This window comes from Myxine glutinosa, chromosome 8, assembly GCF_964187855.1.
Source record: "Myxine glutinosa chromosome 8, kmMyxGlut1.1, whole genome shotgun sequence".
Classification (NCBI taxonomy): Eukaryota; Metazoa; Chordata; class Myxini; order Myxiniformes; family Myxinidae; genus Myxine; species Myxine glutinosa.
In genome coordinates, this window is record NC_136268.1 from 92,730,616 (window position 1) to 92,752,256 (window position 21,641).

General features: G+C 40.3%; 1 protein-coding gene across 4 annotated transcripts in view; it reads left to right on the forward strand.

Moving 5' to 3' along the window:
• SHOC1 (shortage in chiasmata 1) overlaps positions 1–11,769 on the forward strand; it is an 86,167-nt gene extending 74,398 nt beyond the window's left edge. For all 4 annotated transcript variants that reach the window (XM_078783534.1, XM_078783533.1, XM_078783537.1 and 1 more), the window contains exons 13-14: positions 7,625–7,719; positions 11,258–11,769. In XM_078783534.1, coding sequence (XP_078639660.1) covers positions 7,625–7,696 — 72 coding nt within the window. In that variant the 3' untranslated portion in view covers positions 7,697–7,719; positions 11,258–11,769. The remainder of the gene's footprint in view (positions 1–7,624; positions 7,720–11,257) is intronic.
• Positions 11,770–21,641: the final 9,872 nt, after the last annotated feature.

A 21,641-nucleotide genomic window follows, 5' to 3' on the forward strand; every position in this document is an offset into this window, starting at 1 on the left:
TGGGGAAAAAGCCTGTTGCACTGGAGCAAAGATCCACTGCACCAAGGGAAGGATCTGTGTGTGCTGGGCGTGACGTGCCGTCCAAGTGGTGTAAAGCAGGCAGGATAAGCAGAGATCTCTGGTTCAGGATGAGGCTGCACTACTGATTACCTGCACGACACCACACTAACCCTCCCCCACCCCACCATCCCCATTCATACCCGTATCAGGACTGGTACCCATTCGTCGACGGTGCCCGGGTGAGTCGAAGCATCACAACCAAGCCCTGACCTGACTCTCCCCCTCTTCTTCTTTTTCTTCTTCCTCTCTACTTTTTTCAGAGTGAGATTCTGCTGGACCAAGGTTGTGTGATGATAAACAAGTAAGATTGTAGAAGGGTTTAAGTGTTATGGGAATTAAGCTTTTGGGTATTCTTTGTTTGTTAATTGTGCCTTTTGATTGTATTGATTATTGCTGTGTAAATGTGTTGTTTTCCATCATTGCTTGTAAATACTGCATGCTTCTTTGGTAAACAGTTGTTTTCAACATGTCCGTTTTGGCTCTTCCTATTGACTCAATTAAGGTGTACTAGTGATAGCAGGGACGTTCTTCCCTAACCAATTAGCTCCATAACATTAGTCGGTACGTACTTGGCAGTTCCCTCGTTTGCCCCTGATTACGCAAGATAAGGTGAGTATGGACTGGGGCGCGAGCCCCCCTTGACATTCCACAGCCACCAGAAAGGTAACGCGCAAAGTAGCGAGAACCCTAGCGAGAACCCTGCTAGGTTTGGCAGGATCAATAGTTGTTCGTGGTTGTCTAGAAAGCCGCCGGACAGCGGAGTTATCCGCAGCCGGTGGCCTCAGGACCGGGGGTTCAAGAGAGGTCCGAGAAATCCTCTCGTACTAAACCCTACTTTCCGTCACAATATATATTAATTTTTTTATTTTACGTTAAAAGCTCCAGTCATGGACTATACAGTCCTCATCGAGGCCAGGCCTTAAATTAAAAAACCCTCATACTTTGTATTCCCATTGTTGATGCAAAATTTCATTCCCAAAGTCTCAGCCAGCACCATGATACAGCTCGGAAATTGGCAGAAAAAAAGAAGAAAAAAAATCCCCTAAATTGTAGTGTAGTACTCCTATGGGTCTAAGAAACTCTGAGGGACCATTGAAAATTGGGAGCAGTAATTGTAGAAACAAACCCAACAAAAGGTATAAACCTCCCCCTATTTTATAGGGGGAGGCTTAATTACTTAATTAATCATCCCATTTGAAATAGGCTGCCTGGAATTTATTCAGCTCTTTTCATTATGGATACCGAAAAAAACACAATATTTCAGCCTCATATGGCTGAGACTTTATGATATTCTGCAAAGAAACAAACTGACAAGCATGCACAAATTGAGCAAATGACGATAAGACTTCCTGTAGTATCAGTCATCACTCCAATCTCTGGTGCAGAGGGAAGATAAATCATCTGTATATTAAAGTAGCCACAAATCTCCATCCGTCCGTTCATAATAATATGTTTTGGTGAACAAGTGTAGTATTAATAAAATTAGCATTGGGTTGTTAGCAGTAAACAAAATGTTTCTGCAATAAAAATTTTTTTGCAAATACTGACTGTCAATAAACTGTATTACTGTACCGTAACATAATTATATAAATTACTAGCTGAAGTAGCCGACATTGCCTGGGGAAATTCAATGCAATATGTATTGAAATATTAAGTCAGAATCTAAATATCTTGGTAGTCCAGAGGTAAACCACTTACAAGCAAAGTTCGCTTTCATGATGTGGGAATGCAAAATAAAATAACTTAAATCCGAGAAATTAACATCGTTAGTTGAGTCCGTCTAATTTCCGCACAACAGACGGAAAGGATTACCGATGGGGCAGCATGAACATGATGTAATAAATCCTGAGATGCAATGCGCCCTAAATGGTCCTTTGCAGAGCTATCTCTATTAGCACGAGTGAAGCCACCAGAAGTGCTCCTGCAGGTATCTTACCGTGGCGATCTCCGTGATGCAGTAGATTAAAGTTAAAAAACAACAACAGAAAAGTAAAAAAAAACAAAAAACAGACAGATCGTACAGAGATGGGGAGGATTAGAGGTACGGGAGAAACGTACCAAGGGAATACATAGTTTCCGTTATTAACTTACATACATATGACCTCAACTTATTATCGACACAATACATATTACTCAATCGCGTCAGTGCGTAAGCAACACACTCGCTCAAGATCTGAACATGGACGTGTAATAATAAACCTGTGTAAGGCAATATTTTTAATAACAGGTGCACGTGCAGTAAACTACAATTACTAAATTTGCGTTGTGAACAAGTCACGATGTACAACCTAAACAAAACATATTGCTCGATCCTCCCAGGAAAAAACACAAGCAGTGTATTAGCACAAATCCCGATCAAGGCCTGGAGGCCAATTATCTGATTCTTTTTTTTCATCCAAACATTGCCCTCAACCTCCTCGAGAGTCTAGATGAAAGTGGAGGCCATGCAAAGTTTGGTTGCACTGGTTCCTGCAGGGTCCGAATGCATAAACTGACACACACACACAAACACATAAACAAGAAGACGTCATGCAGAGCACGATACTTGCAAAATCCACACCCCTCCCCCTCCCCAAAAGTTTTCCATTGATACAACAAATTGTCCATTTCATCAAGATTTAAATTGACAATCTTGTTCAAAGCTCGGGTCAACAGGATGAAAAGTGATGATTTTAGAAGTTTCACCTTGAGTTGACCTTTGACCTTTTGACCTCAAAAATAGTTGGTTTCCCAATTCATTGACGCACTATACAAATGCTGTTCAGTTTTAAAGTCAATCGGATGAAAATTGATGGTTTTTCAGATTCAAATTGATGATTTTAGAAGTTTGACCTAGAGTTGGCCTTTGACCTTTTGACCTCAAAAATCGTTGGTTTCCCTATTTAGTGACAATGTGCAAATGCTGTTCAACTTTCAATTCAATCAAATGAAAATGGATGGTTTTTCAGATGAAAATTGATGATTTTGGAAGTTTGACCTTGAGTTGACCTTTGACATTTTGACCCCGAAAATAGTGCATTTCCCAATTCAGTGACTCGATATGCAAATGCTTTTTCACTTTTCAAGTCAATCAGTTGAAAAGTGACTGGTTTTCAGATGAAAGTGGATTTTGGAAATTTGACCTTGAGTTGGTTGACCTTTGACCTTTTGAAATCAAAAATAGATAGTTTCCCAATTTAGTGACTCAATATGCAAATGCTGTTCAATTTTCAATTCAATCAGATGAAAATTGATGGGTTTTTCAGATGAAAATTGATGATTTTGGAAGCTTGACCTTGACTTGACCTTTTGACCCCAAAAATAGTATGTTTCCCAATTCAGTGACTCAATATGCAAATGCTGTTCTCTTTTCAAGTCAATCAGATGAAAAGTGTTACAGATGAAAAATTATGATTTTGGAAGTTTGACCTTGAGTTGACCTTTGACTTTTTGACCTCAGAAATAGTTGGTTTCCCAATTAATTGAGGCACTGTACAAATGCTGTTCAATTTTCAAGTCAATTGGATGAAAATTGATGGGTTTTCAGATTTAAATTGATGATTTTGGAAGTTCGACCTTGAGTTGACCTTTGACCTTTTGACCTCAAAAATAGTATGTTTCCCAATTTCGTGACTCGATATGCAAATGCTGTTCAATTGTCAAGTCAATCGATTGAAAATTGACCGGTTTTCAATTGAAAAATTGATGATTATGAAAATGTGACCTTGAGTTGACCTTTGACCTTTTGACCTCAAAATAGTTAATTTTCCAATTTAGTGGCTCAATATACAAATGCTATTCAATTTTCAAGTCAATCGGATTTAAAATGGCGATTTTAGAAATTTGACCTCCAGATGACCTTTGACCTCAAAATCAATAGGCTTCTCAATTAGGACGACCTATTCAACTTGGTGAAGTTTCGTGACGATCGGTTTAGAATTGTGACCTGTAGGCCGGTGAGAAAAAAACAAACAGGCAAACAGACAGAACCACAAACGCAACCGAACCAATATACTTGAAAAATCATCTATTTTAAAAGTAACAAACTAGAACGGCACTCAGTGGAGATCACATACCTCCGCCAGGCTGAACAGTTTACATTTTGTATCCCCCTTGATAGGTCATATCCGGATCCGAATCTTCACCAAAATCGAATTGATTCGTCCTTGTCACACACCAGACCTGTCCACCAAGTTTCTTCCAAATTCGTCCACAACGTTTTGATTTATCGTGCTATATATCATTTTCTTCCATATCACTCAATGGTGAAGAATCACTTAAGAAATTATCAGATTCGGATCTGGATCTGGACCTTCACCAAAATCTAATCATTTCGTCCGTATCACATACTCAACCTCTCCACCAAGTTTCATTCGATCTGTCCACAACTTTTTGAGATATCCTGTTCACAAACAGACAAGCAGACAGTTGTGAAAACATAACCTCCATCCCTGCAAAAAATGTTCTATAGAGATTCCATAAAAATGTTTCTATAGAAGTCTTATAGACATCCTATAGAACAGTCCAATAGAGTTTCTATAGAACTCTAGGACCGTTTCTATAGAACAACTTTCCTATAGAACATGTTTTCTATAGAATCCTGAAGAGCACTTTCTATACAATCTTATAGAGCGGTTTCTATAGGATCGTTCCTTAGAATCCTATACACCTGTTTCAATAGAACCCTATAGAATGGCTCCTATAGAAAGGCACAAAATCCTATAGAAATTAATTATATGACTTAATTAATTCTATGATTCTATGACTGTAATTAATTCTATAGGATTTTGTATTCGTCATCTGAGAAATGATAAGGCATACTGTTCATAAACTAACTGCTTATAATATACTGCAAACACTATAGCTAGCTGCCACGAGAACTGTCGAAATCTGTTGTCTGACCAAGCGGTTCAGGGAACAAGGTTAGACAAGATACATTCAAAATGGCAGTCCTCTTCTATAGAACACCATTTTATAGAACACCATTGCTGTCCTATAGAACAGGAGTGTTGTCCTATAGAACACCATTTCTGTCCTATAGAACAGAGTCCTCTTCTATAGACCACCATTGCTGTCCAATAGAACAGGAGTGTTGTCCTATAGAACAGAGGTGCTCTTCTATAGAACAACATTTCTGTCCTATAGAACAGAGTCCTCTTCTATAGAACACCGTTTCTGTCCTATAGAACGCCATTTTTGTCCTGTAGAACTATGGTGCTATTCTATAGAAATAAATTGTTCCACAGAGATTTATATAGAAGTCTATAGAAGTCTATTGGTTTCTTTAGATATTCTTTATAACATTTTTAGCAGGGATCCACCTTCTGTGGTGAAGGTAACAAACGTTCTTCTTTATATATTAGATGCAGTTCAACGACCATCAGTAAAGCTACAGGTTTAATGCTAGTACTATATATATTGTTACGGACCGCGGATAAGGATGTTGGTTTGCCGAGCGGATGGCACCGCGGCCGAACAGTTACCCCGACTAACCCGATTCCCGAACGTTGGCCAAAATCGCGCCACAGATACTCAATGGGGAAAAGACTAAAGCGAAGGATGTGAAGAAGAAGAAAGACAAAGGGTAAGGAATACAAATATAATTTATTACTATGTACAGGATTGAAAGAAACCAAGGAAGAAGGAAAGATAAGAAAATAATTTACAGAAGAACTCAGAGACACAGTGCAACGCTAGCTTACCTACAGTCTTAATTAAACCCAGGACAGAACAAACAAGGACAGACTCACGCGGGGAATGATGATAGGACTGGCAGGAGGTGGATGGCTGGAGGGAGAGGAAGGTCCACGGGTACTGCAGCACGATCGGCGCGTTTAGCAGCCGCCGTTCCTTTGCGGCCCTGCTCAAGAACTGCCGTCAAGGGCCCAAGCTGCTGTGGCTGAAGCTGCTGTTGTTGCTGCTGTGGCTGCTGCTGTTGTTGCTGCTGTGGCTGCTGCTGCTGCTGTGTGGACGTCGCATGCTTTTTCCAGGACTCATCTGAGGTGGGGGCGCCTTCTGCGGGTTATATAGGCCACGCCCCTGAACCTTCGCGAACCTCCTTGATGTTTCTCTCCACACCCTCTCCAAGTCCAACCCCTTGTTCGTGGTTGGTTGAGTGGGGCTGACTCACTCCTCCCCTCTATGACGAGGTGGGGACACGCCCTTCTTCCCCGACCCGAGCACATGTTAAATGGTGGTTTTGGGGCGAAATCAACAACCCACAGCTGTAGCAAACCTGGCAAACTGCCCAGTGCAGTTGGCAATGGAGGCTTGGAGGGGATGTAGCTGGCAATTGAGGCTTGGCAATGACGCAGTTGGAAATGGAGGTTTTGGGAATGGGAATGAAGGGGGATCTATCTTGTTTCACTTGGTGCAATGGAGTGTCATCTTAATGGAAGACAAGGCCTTACCCTAATACACATAATAAGGAAATAAACTACTGAACAGGGGTATTATGGTGTCCTTCATGTATGCTTTATGGAACTAACTACGGGAACGCCCTTTTGACCTTTATACAACCACAAACGGAGGGAGGAGGGGCGATATTTTCAACAACCTTTTACAACAACAACAAAAAAAAAAACATTCTCATATCCACAACAATATATATATATATAAATTAAATAAATGGTGTTTGTTTGACATTAATTACTAAACTACAGGCTGGAATAACTTGAAAACTTGTGGTTGTACTCAAGATGTGCAATGGAATGTTTTAGTGGGAATAAAAATTAATATTCCTTGGGGTTCCTAATTTTCTCGAAGTAAATGTATGACAGCACCCCTTGGTGGAAGCCATATTACAAGTCATAACTAGAACGCCACTCAGTAGAGCGCATACTCCCGCCGTGGGTCAAGTTGGAATAATACGTTTTGTTTATTCACCGTTCAGGAGATTAGCTTGCGCAGACAAACAAACAAAAACTTTCTTTTATATATATATAGATATAGAAGAATATATAGAAGAATATATAGAAGAAGATAATGTTTTTTTAAAAATGAGCTCTATCTTCCAATGGTAAAAAATCCTTCAAAAAATTCCTGGATCCGGAATAATATCCTGAGCTTCACCAAAAACTAATCAATTCTTCCTTATCCCAAGGGCAATCATCCCACCAACTTACATCCAAATCCGTGCAGAACTTTTCCAGATATGTTGTTCACAAACACACGAACACACATACGCACGCACACACACACACACACACACACACACACACACGGACGGACATGATTGAATGCATTACTCCCTGGTGGGAGTAATAAGATACCTCATATACATGATAAAAGTGTGGGAATTAACCTGTTAAGGACAATTTCTTTGCTAGTATTCGTGAATATAAAACATAAAGACGAAATGTTTTGCTTTCTGCTTTGAGTACAATCGCATGACGTGTGTGTGTGTGTGTGTGTGTGTGTGTGTGTGTGTGTGTGTGTGTGTGTGTGTGTGTGTGTGTGTGTGTGTGTGTGTGTGTGTGTGTGTGTGTGTGTGTGTGTGTGTGTGTGTGTGTGTGTGTGTGTGTGTGTGTGTGTGTGTGTGTGTGTGTGTGTGTGTGTGTGTGTGTGTGTGTGTGTGTGTTATCAGATTCTAACTGCAGGAACAGTTGAAGATGCAGCAGATATCATAAGAGCAATTGCCGATTGTTCCATGCATTAAAACATGAACTGGGATCATCAAAGGTGTGTTTAATGATCTATTTGCAGTCATGAGACTGGAGTGGCAGTTTCTATAAATATGTATGTAATGTCAAAAAGTCATTCAAAACCTATTTTTAATACTTTGTTGAACATCATACACAGACACCACACCTTGCAAATATTTGCATTTTAGAAACCATATTTTCTGGGCATTAATCTAAAATATTCAGTGTGTTGTAAGCTATGCCTGAAATTCGATCAACCAGCCTTCGTGGATGCCCCCTCGTCATCCATAGCTGTAGACCTCACATTCAGGAAATTTTAAAATTATAGAATTTTTTGATCTGCTTTGTAAACATCCTCTCAAGGCTGATTGTAACTTGGACTTTTGTTTTTGTAGATATGAACATACCAATTAAATATGGGATTCTCAAACATGCCATATGTTGAATCCATATTCATTGACAGACTTAATACAAATCTTTTTTTAAAGTCTGTCCAAGATATGATGGACAATATTTCGAATTTTCTACATCAATGAAAACTTGCAAAATCAAATTTGCAGATGACATAACGCTTGGAGGTAAAGTAGATAGTAAAGAGGAGAGTGGTTAGATTTATGAAAGTCTAGATGCTTTAATGTTTAATATTGTAGTGTGTCTATCCTGCAGTGAACACCGCAGGGCGACACGGATGACCAAACGAGCTTTAACTCCAAGACGTTCAATCAAATGGCGGAACTTCGTTATACACGCGGGGGGAAGAATGGGGGGAAGATACCGTGAGCGCTTACCTTCATGAGTCCACCGGCAATCTTCGAACCTGCAACAATTAACTCAAACCGACACAGGATTTAACTGTACAAAAATACCGGCTTTATAAAAGAATGAAATATGATATAAATAAATAACAGAATAAAACACGGCAAAATAAGATCCTAAAAGGGATGCCCCCACACAGACTCGAATACAGACAAAGGGAAAAAAAACTGTGAAAATAAATGCGTTAGTTTGTGGGCACTTAGCTCTGAGCGGCTCTTGAACCTCGTCAGGAATCGTCCCAGTTCATCACAGGCCTCTCACGTCCTTGCGTGGGAACCACAGGCTGCACTGCTGCGATCAGGAATTAGGCCTCCTGTGCAGTCCGCATCTCTCGCCGCTGAACGCCAAGTCAGCAGGCCGCGCCTGTTCCACTTGCCCCCGCTCGTCAATTAATTCCCCTCGCGCAGGAGCGCTATGAACTCCAACCGCTCGCCATGAAATCCTGAAGCAGAGCAAGATATGAAATCGTGACTGTTCACCACCAAGGCCAGAAGATGCGAGGAAGTCAAGAGGCAAGAAAACTCGTGAACTTCGACCGTTCGTTCTCGAATCCCGAAAATCAGAGCAAGTCAAGAGGGGGGAAATGTCAGGGTGAGCATTCTTTTATACTCGAGGCTCTGACGTCATCCGTGCCTCCTCCACCAATCCCATAGTCCCATCTTAGCACTCCTTGCGCCAATCAATCCCGGACCAATCGCTCTTCTTCGGGTCGTGGCCTTACGGCCCTGCCTGCTTGTGTTGCGATGTGATGACTGGCAGTGCCAGTGGTAGTTGAATAGCTTGTTCCGGTTGCTTTTATTTTGTGCTATAAATGCGTGATTTCTGGCTAGGTGTGTGTGCTGCTGGTGTCATAAGGAAGAGGAAAAATAACAGAGGCCATTACATACAGGGGATTAATTACCCATAATCCCTAACTAATTAACATAACCCCACCCCTCGTGATGGGAACGAAGATATGCGCTTACACGATATACGGTCTACCGGATCCCTACTTATGTACATGGGGTTTCTTCTTCTTCATGACAGTCGGAGCACACTACCTATGTAATTCTACCTGGACTAAGGTTTTGCCTACCCCCACAAACGTAACAATATATTGGACAAAAAATTGACAGATGCAGTTTAACCTAAAGAAATGTAAGGTGCTGGGGATAGGTAAGAATAAAAATAGTGATTACATAATACGAGGGGCATAGACAGCACAGTGCCAGTCAGCTATAAATACAGCGAATAGGATTTTAGGTTGTATTCATTGGGGGATAAATTATAAATCAAAAGCAGTAGTGTTAATACTGTATCATAAGTTAGTGAGGCCTCATCTGAATATCTTGTCACCACATCTGAGGAAGAACATAGCTGCCATAGAGGTGATTCGGCATAGGGTTACTAGATTGATTCCTGGACGAGCTGGACGAAGCTATATGGAGCGGCTGAAGGAGTCAGGACTTTTATATATTAGAAAGGAGGGAATTATTAGGGCATTTGATTGAGATGTTTGAGGTAATGAGGTGTATGGACAAAACCAAGTGCAGAGTAATTTTTCAGCAGTTTAGACAGTAATAGGACCAGGAGCCATAGCCTGAAAGTAAAGAAGAGGAGAATTAGGAGTGTAAAAAGGCAAGTGTCTTTCAGTCAGAGAGTAGTTACTGCATGGAATGGTCTCCCGAGACAGGTAATAGTAGCAGAAAGAGTAGAGAGGTTTAAATTGGAATTAGACAGGTACTTCTCTAGAAGCATTGGAGGCAGAGGGGTACAGGGATATTGGCAGAATGTGCAGGTAGTTTGCATGTAGATGGGTGATGGATACTGGTGTTGGTGTCATGCAGGCATGGTGGGCCGAATGGCCTCATCCTGCACCAACGTTCCGTTTTGTTGCTATTCATAAAAAATAATTAATAAGTAACAAATAACTTTTAAAATACAGTACAATAATTTTACCATGTTAATAAGACTTCCCTTTTTAACGATCCCAATCATTCCCACCTTTGTGGGTCCGCCAAGGAAAGTTTTTGGCCCATTTCTTTCACGAATTAGCTGTCCAGGTCTGAGATTCAAATGAAGGTCAGAAATTTGGAATTTGATCAGAGTTTCAGCGATAACTCACCTACTCTGTGAAAGACATTGTGGGACTTCTACAATGCACCAGCTAATGCTCACAAACCTAAACCCCATGTTAATATATATCTAAGGATGGCACGCTTTGTGATGCAGTGCACTGCCTGTGAAGTACCAATCAGATAATTGTTAGACCAAGAATCAAACCTAGATAAAGAAGCTCAAAGGCAATGTGCGCTATCTCTACACCACCCTATCAGATATACCACGTTAATTAGAACACTTAATAAATCCTGTGAATAATAATGTAATGATGGGAACAGGAATAAATAAATGTTTTTAAACTCAGGAGCGAATGACATAATCAGGTCATAATTAGTTTCACCATTCAACAATAAATATTGCATGAAAATATTGTCACGTGATCAGGGATTGAGACAGTCCATGGCACAGCAATAGTTACGGCCCATGATGAAGTGGCCATTTTGGCCTGGATGGTCAATTGGATGCTGCTGAATTGAACAACAAGCTAAATGAGCACATGGACCAAAGTCAACAATTTTACACATGAGATGCTTTTATTGAATTTTAAAATTCTGAAGCATTAACCAAAATGAAGCAACAATGTCAATGAACAAACCAAATCATATCTTTAACTTCACCACTCCCCTTTGCCTCTTCCCCCACTCCAAACCTCCCACCAGTGAGCAAGTTTTAAAAAAACCACTCTCTTTATCTTGTGAAGTTTTTGCACAAGATTTCACTTTAACTCCACAAGATGACTACTCTGACAAAGGACATCATTTGATAATCTTCTTGACCTTGCTTCCAAAGCATCATCTATGAATATGTTTGATATGATATATTTTGGTGCAAAATGATTAATTATTCAACATGTTTACCACAACTGAATTTTTTTTTGTAGTACTTTCAGAAAATGGAATATATGAAGCTAAAAATATTATTTATCTGACCTTCCTAGGTTTTATTGACCCTGTAATAAAGATTTCTATGTGTCGTGTTTTTGTATCAAAATATGTTGTTAAGGGCACAGTAGAACTTTGTAAACAATTAATTTTCTCATTCGTAACATTATTGTTGTCTTTGACAGTTGTATCATTAACCTTATTATTGTTGTCTCATTAACATATTCAGCAGCTGTCCTTCATATAAATTATATGCATTGCTCTTTTTGCAATAAACCCATATGACAATCTTTTAAGTCTGATCGAAATTATTTATACTGTAATTATACTTCAAATTTTAACTTCTTCAAAGTTTTATCTTCGAATTCAATTATTTTACTTCGGATTTGTTTTTGTTTTTACTTTGAATTCAATTTCACTTAAAAACTGTGAATTTTACCTGCAATGCCTGTAACAGTGTGGAAACAAATTGTCACACAAGCTCTACATCACCTGAATGTAAACATCACCATCACCTGAATGAATATACAGTGGTGGAACAGTGACCTTTAAACTGCATCAAAATAGTGTAAGATCCAGATCGAAAGAGGTGACAGACAGAGAGACACGTCATCAAGATTGTTCCTTACACGTCTTCAACAAGTTTTCCAATAGTTAACTTTGGAAGCATCACATTGTGCTCTGCAAAAAAAGGAAGAGATTCAAATTGATCATTGCAAAATTAGAGCCTTGGAAAGACGTCGTCTTGGAATAATCAACAAAGAAAAGAAGAGAAACTAGTGAATCGAATACAACAAAACAACAACATGCATTTTAAGGCCATTTTCCCTGCTAGAGCAGGGGTTAGCCTTGCGGTCCCCATGACAATCTTCTCCATTTTTCCCTATTTTCTGCATCTCCCCTTATTAACCCCCTTGCCCACATTTCTTCTTCCACCACCTTTAGCCAAGTCTTTCTCGGTCTTCCCTGTCCTCTACTTCCTTCTACATTCATTTCCATCATTCTTCTCAACCAGTCACTTTCATCCTTCCTCAACACATGACCAAACCATCTCAACCTGTTCCTCTTCACAGCACCAATTTGACTCATACAGCTGCATGAAGAAGTAAATGTAATTATTTGGCAGATACAGGGTGCCCCTTTATATGAACTTTTCTAGAGCATTACTTGGTTCCTCCTCAGAAAAAAAGGGTAGTCCAGCATGCACAAGAGATTTTTTGAATGGCCCTTATTTTGTATTGTTTGGCATTTTCTACAAGCTATGGAATGTCCCTTCTTTTCTATAGTTTGCCACATGGCACATACCCTTACATAAAGGGGCCTTTTCTATGCCCCTGGCATTTTTCACAAGATACATTTTAAATATGAACAAAATGCATTTGTTCATCGTACAAGACTTTATTCAAGACGATATCAAAGAAAGTAAGGGGAAAAAAATATTTACCCAGATGGGATTTGAACCCACAACCCACAACCCACAACCCACAACCCGGTCAACTGTAAGTGCTGTTATTGTGAAGTGGAAACGTCTAGGAGCAACAACAGTTCAGCCGCAAAATGGTGGGCCACACAAGCTCACAGAACGGGACCGCTGAGCACGTAGCACATAAAAATCGTCTGTCCTCAGTTGCAACACTCACTACCGAGTTCCAATCTGCCTCTGGAAGCAACGTCAGCACAACAACTGTTCGTCGGGAGCTTCATGAAATGGGTTTCCATGGCCGAGCAGCCACACAAAAGCCTAAGATCACCATGCGCAATGCCAAGCATCAGCAGGAGTGGTGTAAAACTCGCCGCCATTGGACTCTGGAGCAGTGGAAATGTGTTCTCTGGAGTGATTGATCACGCTTCACCATCTGGCAGTCTGACGGACAAATCTGGGTTTGGCGGATGCCAGGAGAACGCTACCTGCCGGAATGCATCGTGCCAACTGTGAAGTTTGGTGGACGAGGAATAATGGTCTGGGGCTGTTTTTCATGGTTTGGGCTTCGCCTCGTAGTTCCAGTGAAGGGAAATCTTAATGCTACAGCATGCATACAATGACATTCTAGACAACTGTGTGCTTCCATCTCTGTGGCAACAGTTTGGGGAGGGCCCTTTCCTGTTTCAGCATGACAATGCCCGCATGCACAAAGCAAAGTCCATACAGAAATGGTTTGTCGAGCTCAGCGTGGAAGAACTTGACTGGCCTGCACAGAGCCCCATCGAACACCTTTGGGATGAATTGGAACGCCAACTGCGAGCCAGGCTTAATCACCCAACATCAGTGCCAGACCTCACTAATGCTCTTGTGGCTGAATGGAAGCAAATCCCCACAGCAATGTTCCAACATCTAGTGGAAAGCCTTCCCATAAGAGTGGAGGCTGTTATAGCAGCAAAGGGGGTACCAACTCCATATTAATGCCCATGATTTTGGAATAAGATGTTCGATGTTCAGGTGTCCACATACTTTTGGTCATGTAGTGTATATATATATACATATATATATATATATATATATGTATATATATATATATATATATATATATATATATATATATATATATATATATATATATATATACATATACCAATATTTAAACATATATATTTAATTTTAAAGCAAACGCACTTAGCTTGAATTTTTTTCGAAAGCCATTAACTACACCTATTGGCCGATGTATATTCCACGTTTCATCTAGTTTCAAGATATAGTCCTTGAGATATGAGCGCCAACACATTTTGGGCGGACGGACACCAACGTGATTTCGGAGGTTTTCTAAATATAACTCAAGAATGCATATACGGACGTTGCTGAAATTTGGAACATATTACCTCAACGTACAAAGCATTTACTTCTGAAATTTACAGCCGATTTCGTCCAGTAGAAACCGAGAAACGCTGTTTGTTAAAGTCCCCATATTAAAGCTGCATACAGAGAAACGATCCCTTTTATAAAGGGAGGGGTGCTTTGTGCCTCCCTTTGATACAATTCGCTTTTGCTGCACTTTCTTTCTCCCCTGAGGCACAAGCCAGGCCCGACTCCACTAATAATCATTTTTCCAAGGGAAAAGTCATGGCTATTGTTCTCCTGTAATGCGGCCTCTTTAATATCCATAGTGAAAACGAATTTGTCATCACATACTGTAACTTCTTGCAGATAGAGACACATTATTGCTTGCTGATTTCTGCCTATTTATTGGAGTATCATCCGAAGCGTTGATGTGAAGAGGGGTTTTGGAGAACTCAGGGTCACTGTTCACTCTGTGAACAAAAATGTTTCCTTTGACCAATACCTGCACAATTAAAACATTTGAGTATGTCAGGAGTCACATAAACTTGATAATTATGCCATATACCAATAGTCAGGGCCGTTAGGGATATTTTGGTTCAAATTCTTCCAAAAGCATCAAATTTAGCGCAGATGTTGCCCATGCCATACTATTTCGATTTTTGACGGGTTCCAAGGGCGGTATGATCCGGGGACCATACCGGTCCATCCCGCCATGTCACCTGACCTATGACGTCATAATTAGGATATGCATCCAATCACATGGCGTACTATAAGTGGTCAAAGTTCAAAATGAATCGATCGAAAAATGAAGCAGGGATCCATTTTTAATGTTTTCATAAAATCCAATATGGCCGCCAGGTCACATGACCTATGACGTCATATTTATGACATGTATACAATCATGTATACATGAACCCGGATCATGATCGCACAAAAATTAAACACAAAGATATGGCATACAGTTCATAAAACATCAAAATCCGTACCTTTGTAATTAGACTGATGAACTGCATATGCCTGAAAATTAGGAAATAGACATGTAAATATTTCCTCTAATTGTCAAAAATAAGGTCAGAGTTCGATTACCCAACCCAGAAACATAAAATGGTGAACCTCGCGTAAATCTTGACAAAAAACTCAAAAACCGACATGTTTGACTCAAAAATGACCTTTAAGATGACCTTGAGGGTTGACCTTGACCTCGAATCATCAAAATAACATCATAATTGGATTCCTCGACCTCGAAAACCCCTGAAAAGTGGTATCATACATGATTCCAACCCTTTTGGTTATTTAACTGATTTTCCTCTAATCCGGGTGGCGGCCATTTAGTATTTCGCCAATATGGGGCCCCCGGGGGGGGGGGGATGGGGGCGCTCGTCTTGGCGCCCGTCAAAAATCGAAAGAGTATGGCATGGGCAACATCTGGGCCAAATTTGGTGCTTTTGGAAGAATTTGAACCAAACTGCCCCAAAATATCCCTAAGGGCCCTGACTACAAGGGCAGATCCAGGAGGAGGGGCGCACCCAGGGCACCCACTCTAAACTCCTCGGAGGCGCATCCGCATGCAGCCTCCCTAAACCCACCTCCTCCCTTCCAAAGCGATCGGGTTTTTTCACATGTATTCACGTATATATACGTATAACCGATGATGTGGTTTCAGAATGTGGGATCACCAGATATTCCTCAGACCACAGCTGATGTTGACCGCAGCGTTCAACATGGAACTGATTTGTACCATTCAGTTTATTCCCATGGTGGATACTTGATGATTAACGAATTACCGTGATCATTTGTCATCAGAGATGCTTCTTTTATCTTCACCATTCATGAACCAAGAAGTGGAATGGTATGGTATCCCAAATATCAGATAATCCAGAGTCCATGTCATTCTGTTAGAATTTGGCACTCAGTCTGTGTTTTCAAGACGGAAGAACATGCTTTGTGACTATGGGGATTTTCCAGGGTGTACAATAAGCTTCAATGTGTTGGAGAAGAAATCTTTGTTATAAGTGATTCACATAGGCCGAGTCGAGAAAATGAAGGAAAATGTTCAGCTAATGGCAAAACCATAACTCTGATCGAAGGTCACTTCTATCTCAAACCTTGTTCAATACGTCAGATACATTGATTTGTTTTGATCATTATATTATTTGTTTCATTTTATGCAATGTCTGCTTTTCATTCAATTGGATTTCTATGATGAGAATTAATTAAAATAAATGTTGAATTTTGAGCGAGTCTTTTCATTAGTGAACTTCCTTTGAAGTGTATTAGAGCATTCTTTGTCTATATTAAAAATAATCTTTAGAATTTATGACAGAAAGAAACACAAAAAATGTTCCTCTCGCTCTGCTTGGCAAAATTACATTTTTCAATGTAATGTACATTTTTGCACCTAAAAACATGGATCCACGCCTGTATACGCGTATTATGATTTTCAGCATTTTGTTCATAACATATAACAGAATATTCCTTCTTGAGCACTATATAAAACCAGAGCTTCCAGGGAAGCAGAACTCAACTGAACTGACTGGACAACTTCAAAGTAGGTCAGTTGTCTGTACTAGATTTGACTTAAATGAAAAGCCAATAACCTTGTGTAATAATTTTAAGGTCCTTGTATCCTTGTGTGGTAAGAGTCTCACACACTACGTTTGATCAAAATCCATAAATATTCGTGGACGTTAAAGTCTTAACGTCGTTTTGGAGCTGAAAACAATATGGCGGCCATTTTGTGACTGATCGGGTTGGAATGCAATAGCAACCTACCTTGTGTGGTAAGGGTTAAACATTCTAAGTTTGATCAAAATCTGTTAATATTTGTGGACGCGAGAGTGTTAACGTCGGTTTCATGACAAAAAACAAAATGGTCGCCTAAGTCCGCCATTTTGCAACGGATCGGGCTGAAATGTAATACAAACCTGGTCCTTGGGGTAAGGATGCTGCATGTGAAGTTTGATCAGAATCGGTTGATATTTGTGGACGCTGGAGTGTTAACGTCGAAAAGTTAACGGATGACAGACGACGACGACGACGGACGCCGGAGGGTTCAGTATGTGATGAACTCAACTGGACGGTAGTCCAGTTGAGTTAAAAAAAACTCACCTGCCTTATAAACCCATCACATAATACTGTATATTAATAACGATTAAAAAGCCTGTAAAAAGTGACGGGTTGCAACAATTTATTTGATGGTGCAGCCTCGTGAGTCGTGAGTGTGCCAAAGTCTGAAGCCTTGGCCTAGTGTCAGGTGTGCTTATTTCTTCTTTATTTATTAGACATCCTTCAGATGTAAATGAACACTCGTTTTACTCTGCAAGTGTTGCACATCACGTGCAGGAAATTTCACCTCCCTGTGCCTTGTATTTATTGTTTGTTTGTTTTTTAACGCTTCTGTACACCGCCCTTGAGGCTCGGTTTTCAAGCCACCGTCTACAAATCCAATAGAAGAGACATAATTACTCTTTTATGGAAAATGTTTTTCGACTTTGTTTTATTCTCAAAAATAGACCATAGTGAACACACATTCGTGTTAAAAGATTGGTCTTTAAAACCTACAGTTATGAAGGGGGACAGACATCTGAACAAATACCCAACTGACTGTTTTATATGAGAGATGTCATTGAGAAACAACAGCGACACTCGGTAGAGAGCATATACCTCCGCTAGGCTGAACAGTTGACATTTTGTATCCCACTGATAGGCCAGCTCTGGATTCGGACTTGAACCAAAATCTAATCAGCTTGTTCTTGTCATCTAACCAACTTATCCACCAAGTTTCCTCATAATCCGGCCACAAATTTTGGAAATATCATGCCATATATCGTTTGGCCCCATCTCTCAATAGTGAGGAATCACTTTTAAAATGTAAACAAATTCTCGTATTCGGATCTTCACCAAAATCGAATCGCGTCCTTATCACACACACAACCTGACCACCAAGTTTTGTCCGAATCCGTCTATAACCTTTTGAGATACCGTGCTATATATGGGTTTTTGGCCCTATATCCTTTCAATAATGAAGAATCACTGAAAAAACTTTCGTATCCGGATTCGGACCTTCGCCAAACTTGAATAAGGTATTTGCTTTCTTGCAAAAAAAAACAAAAAACCCAATCTATCCACGAAGTTTCGGCCGAATTCGTCCACAACTTTTTTGAGATAGACTGCTAACACCAATAGACAGTCAGGGGTGAAAACATAATCCTCCGTCCACCTTTGGTGATGGAGCTTGGAGGTATTTAATAGTTTCAGGTGTTTTCCTGATCAACCATGAGCAGTATCATTGCATCTTTCCTCAAGAGGAATTTTTTCACGGCTGTTGAGTTATTGAAGTGAAACTGGCCAAATTTCAGTTATAGCTTCTTTTTACGGCGTAGCCTATTAGGGCAAAGCCGTCTAGAACAGTGTTTGTCCGTCCGTATGTATGTCCCCTCAAACGTATACCAATCAGAGCTGAGGATCACATGACATGTCACACATGTCACATGACAGGGTGATGTAATTACGTCTGATGTCATTACGGTGGCTGACTCCACACTCCGGCATTTTGATTCCAATTTCGTTTCGGCCGAACATATCAAACCTATCATATATCACAATCGCCATGCTCTACCTTTACATTTTTCATTCAGTGTGAAACACAAACAAACCGATTGTTAAAATGCCATCAAATATCGAAAGCATCGGTGTTACGTCTCTTTCAACAATACGGTGAGAATAGGCCTATGCCTTAGGCGTTATGACTCATCTTCGGACAAATATAAGCCCAGATTTCTTAATACAGTAATGTATCGTTTCAGTAGTATCGTTTTGACATCGTTTTCGTAACGTAGTATCGTTTTCGTAATAATAATAGAGTAAATCCCAATGTCGTGAATTGAAGGTTTATGGATTGAAGCGGTGTATGGTTCATGATCAGTGATGATCGTTATTCGGCACTAATATTAATAACCGAGGAAGTAAGGAAATCCCCTCGGTTTTTTGATAGTAATATCATTTTCGAAATACTGATGACCTAATATTAATATTATAGTAAATCTAATCATAACACTAATCCTTTCGTATTGACTGCAAACGTACTGGAAGTTAAAATGTATCATCTACATATTAAAGTAGCGGCAGTTTTATGTCCGTTACGTCATTACATCTATGATGTCATTACTCATTACGACGGCTGACTCCACCGACCGACATTTTAATTTCCAAGTAGGCCAACACCCGCTCACGACGGGAGCTGCAGAAAAGGTCATTCCGCTTTGGGATATATAGATTACAGTCGATCTATGGTTGGGTTTCAAGAACATTGGGTGTGTGTTCATTTACCAATTTTATTGTGGAAAGATCGCCAAGTGGTTGAAGCATTAGAGCAAGCATTCCATTCAAACCCTTAAGGAACGGCTGGTTTGGCAAGCGCTAGCTAGCTGCTTGGTAAATGAGCACACCCCCAATCATTTTGGGGGTGTAATATAGATTACAGTAGATCTTAGCTCAGTCTGTAAGTAAAACTTACCTCACGGATGTCGGAATTCCTCCAAATTTCTTTGTTTATTGGTATGAACAGCATTAGCGACTGTTTAAAAAGCTAATCATATGTGTTTGTGGTTTATAATATTTTACAAACTCGGCTACGCCGCTGTTAGACTTTCGGTCTTGTTTTGTTGTTATGTCATAACTTATGTCATAACATAACTTATGATATTTCGTGGGACATAAAATAAAATTTATACGTCTACCCAAAGCAATTTTTGACGTACAGTGAAAACATCTTCCTCTTTTAAAGAAAGAAAATGTATTCCATTACCTCTTAGAAATTCATTTAACCGTTTTACGAAATAACACCGAGCAACGACTACATCGTTAATCATTTTTTGGAACAATCTCTAAAACAACAACAACAACAACAACCCATTGGCCGGAAGTACAGTCATTCGTTTTGCCGTTTTTCTCCACGTGTGTTAGGGAGCTTTCTCAGGATTAGTGAACAAACAGTCGCTTTGTGTCGGAACATAAATCGTGAGTTTGGAGTCGAATAAAAAGGAAAGATTATAAAGAACACTTGAGACTTCAAAACCCGAGAAAACCATGGGTGCGAATTCCGGCCTTCGCAAGAGGAAAGCCAAGGCCTCCAACGACGTCAAAGCAAAGCGCACGAATAGAGAAAAGCGTGCATTGACGAACAAACCCAGCGAAGATGAGGTGAGTGAGTGACTACAGCTGGTTCATCCTCACACGTGCATTAACAGTTTGTGTGTACCAACTTCGGTTCTGTGCGTTAGTGTGATGTTTGGCGCATGCTTGATCTGACCTTTAAGTTTTGGTGTTAGACATTAGTGATTGTGTTATATTGAAGGTGAGCTTTGGTGAAACGAGGAGGGAAAGGAATGTCGAGAGAAGATGTGGAGTGTGAAGATGAAGGGAGTAATATGAGGGCCATGTCCAACGTTTTGAGGCTCAACATGTCATGCCAAAGTCCCCACAACTCCTCACGTGACATAATATGTTGTTTAGTAATACTTAGTAATACCTTTACATTTAGATTAGTAATACCATATGTCGTCACTACTGATTCGTTTGACAAATTTCTGCCTTCAGTTAGGTAGGTATGAGCTTTGGACTGACGTGCATTGCAAGCACATCTACATGCAACCATATATGTGGAATTATGAAGATTTCTGGGCTGGGAAAACCTCCATGGGAGATTCTGCTTATGATGGAAGCTTTGTGCGACCATTCCAGTTTGTAATTGTATGAGACCACATGGTGGTTGGGCACCATCCCAGCTGATTTCGAAGATGCTGCACGTGAAGGTAAACCACGATGATTGGCAAACACATTTGATAACATGGACTCCTCATGTGCTCATGGTTGATCAGCTGGCCACAGACATGTGCATGACTCGTCTGCAGTGTTAGCAATGGCAGGGTGACATATTCCTGAAACACGTATGACAATGGCCGATTTGTTTGATTGGAATTGAAGAGGCGACGTGCTGAATGACAAGTCGCCAAGACGGGAAATTGCTAGTTGTAGTCAAGGAGCACTGAATATTATGTAAATCTTGCTCTAATACTACTACTACTACTACTACCATGGCTGCAGTTGTGGTTGACGAGACTGTGGATTTGGCGTATAATGCAAAGGTACAGGAGAAGAAAGAGTGTTCCCAGAATTTCACCAGAATAAACCTGAATCTCTGTGGACATCGCACTGGTGATAACGTTTGCGTGTTATCACCAGTGTGACGTGCATCCTTGCTACGTTCATATGTTCTTCCACAACTTCCTTATTGTCCTGTCGCCATGTGGTTGCTTCCCGTATCTAAAAATGAAGAAATGTTGTGAAGATGTTGGTTCGAGACTGTGGATGAGATCAAGGTCACACAGG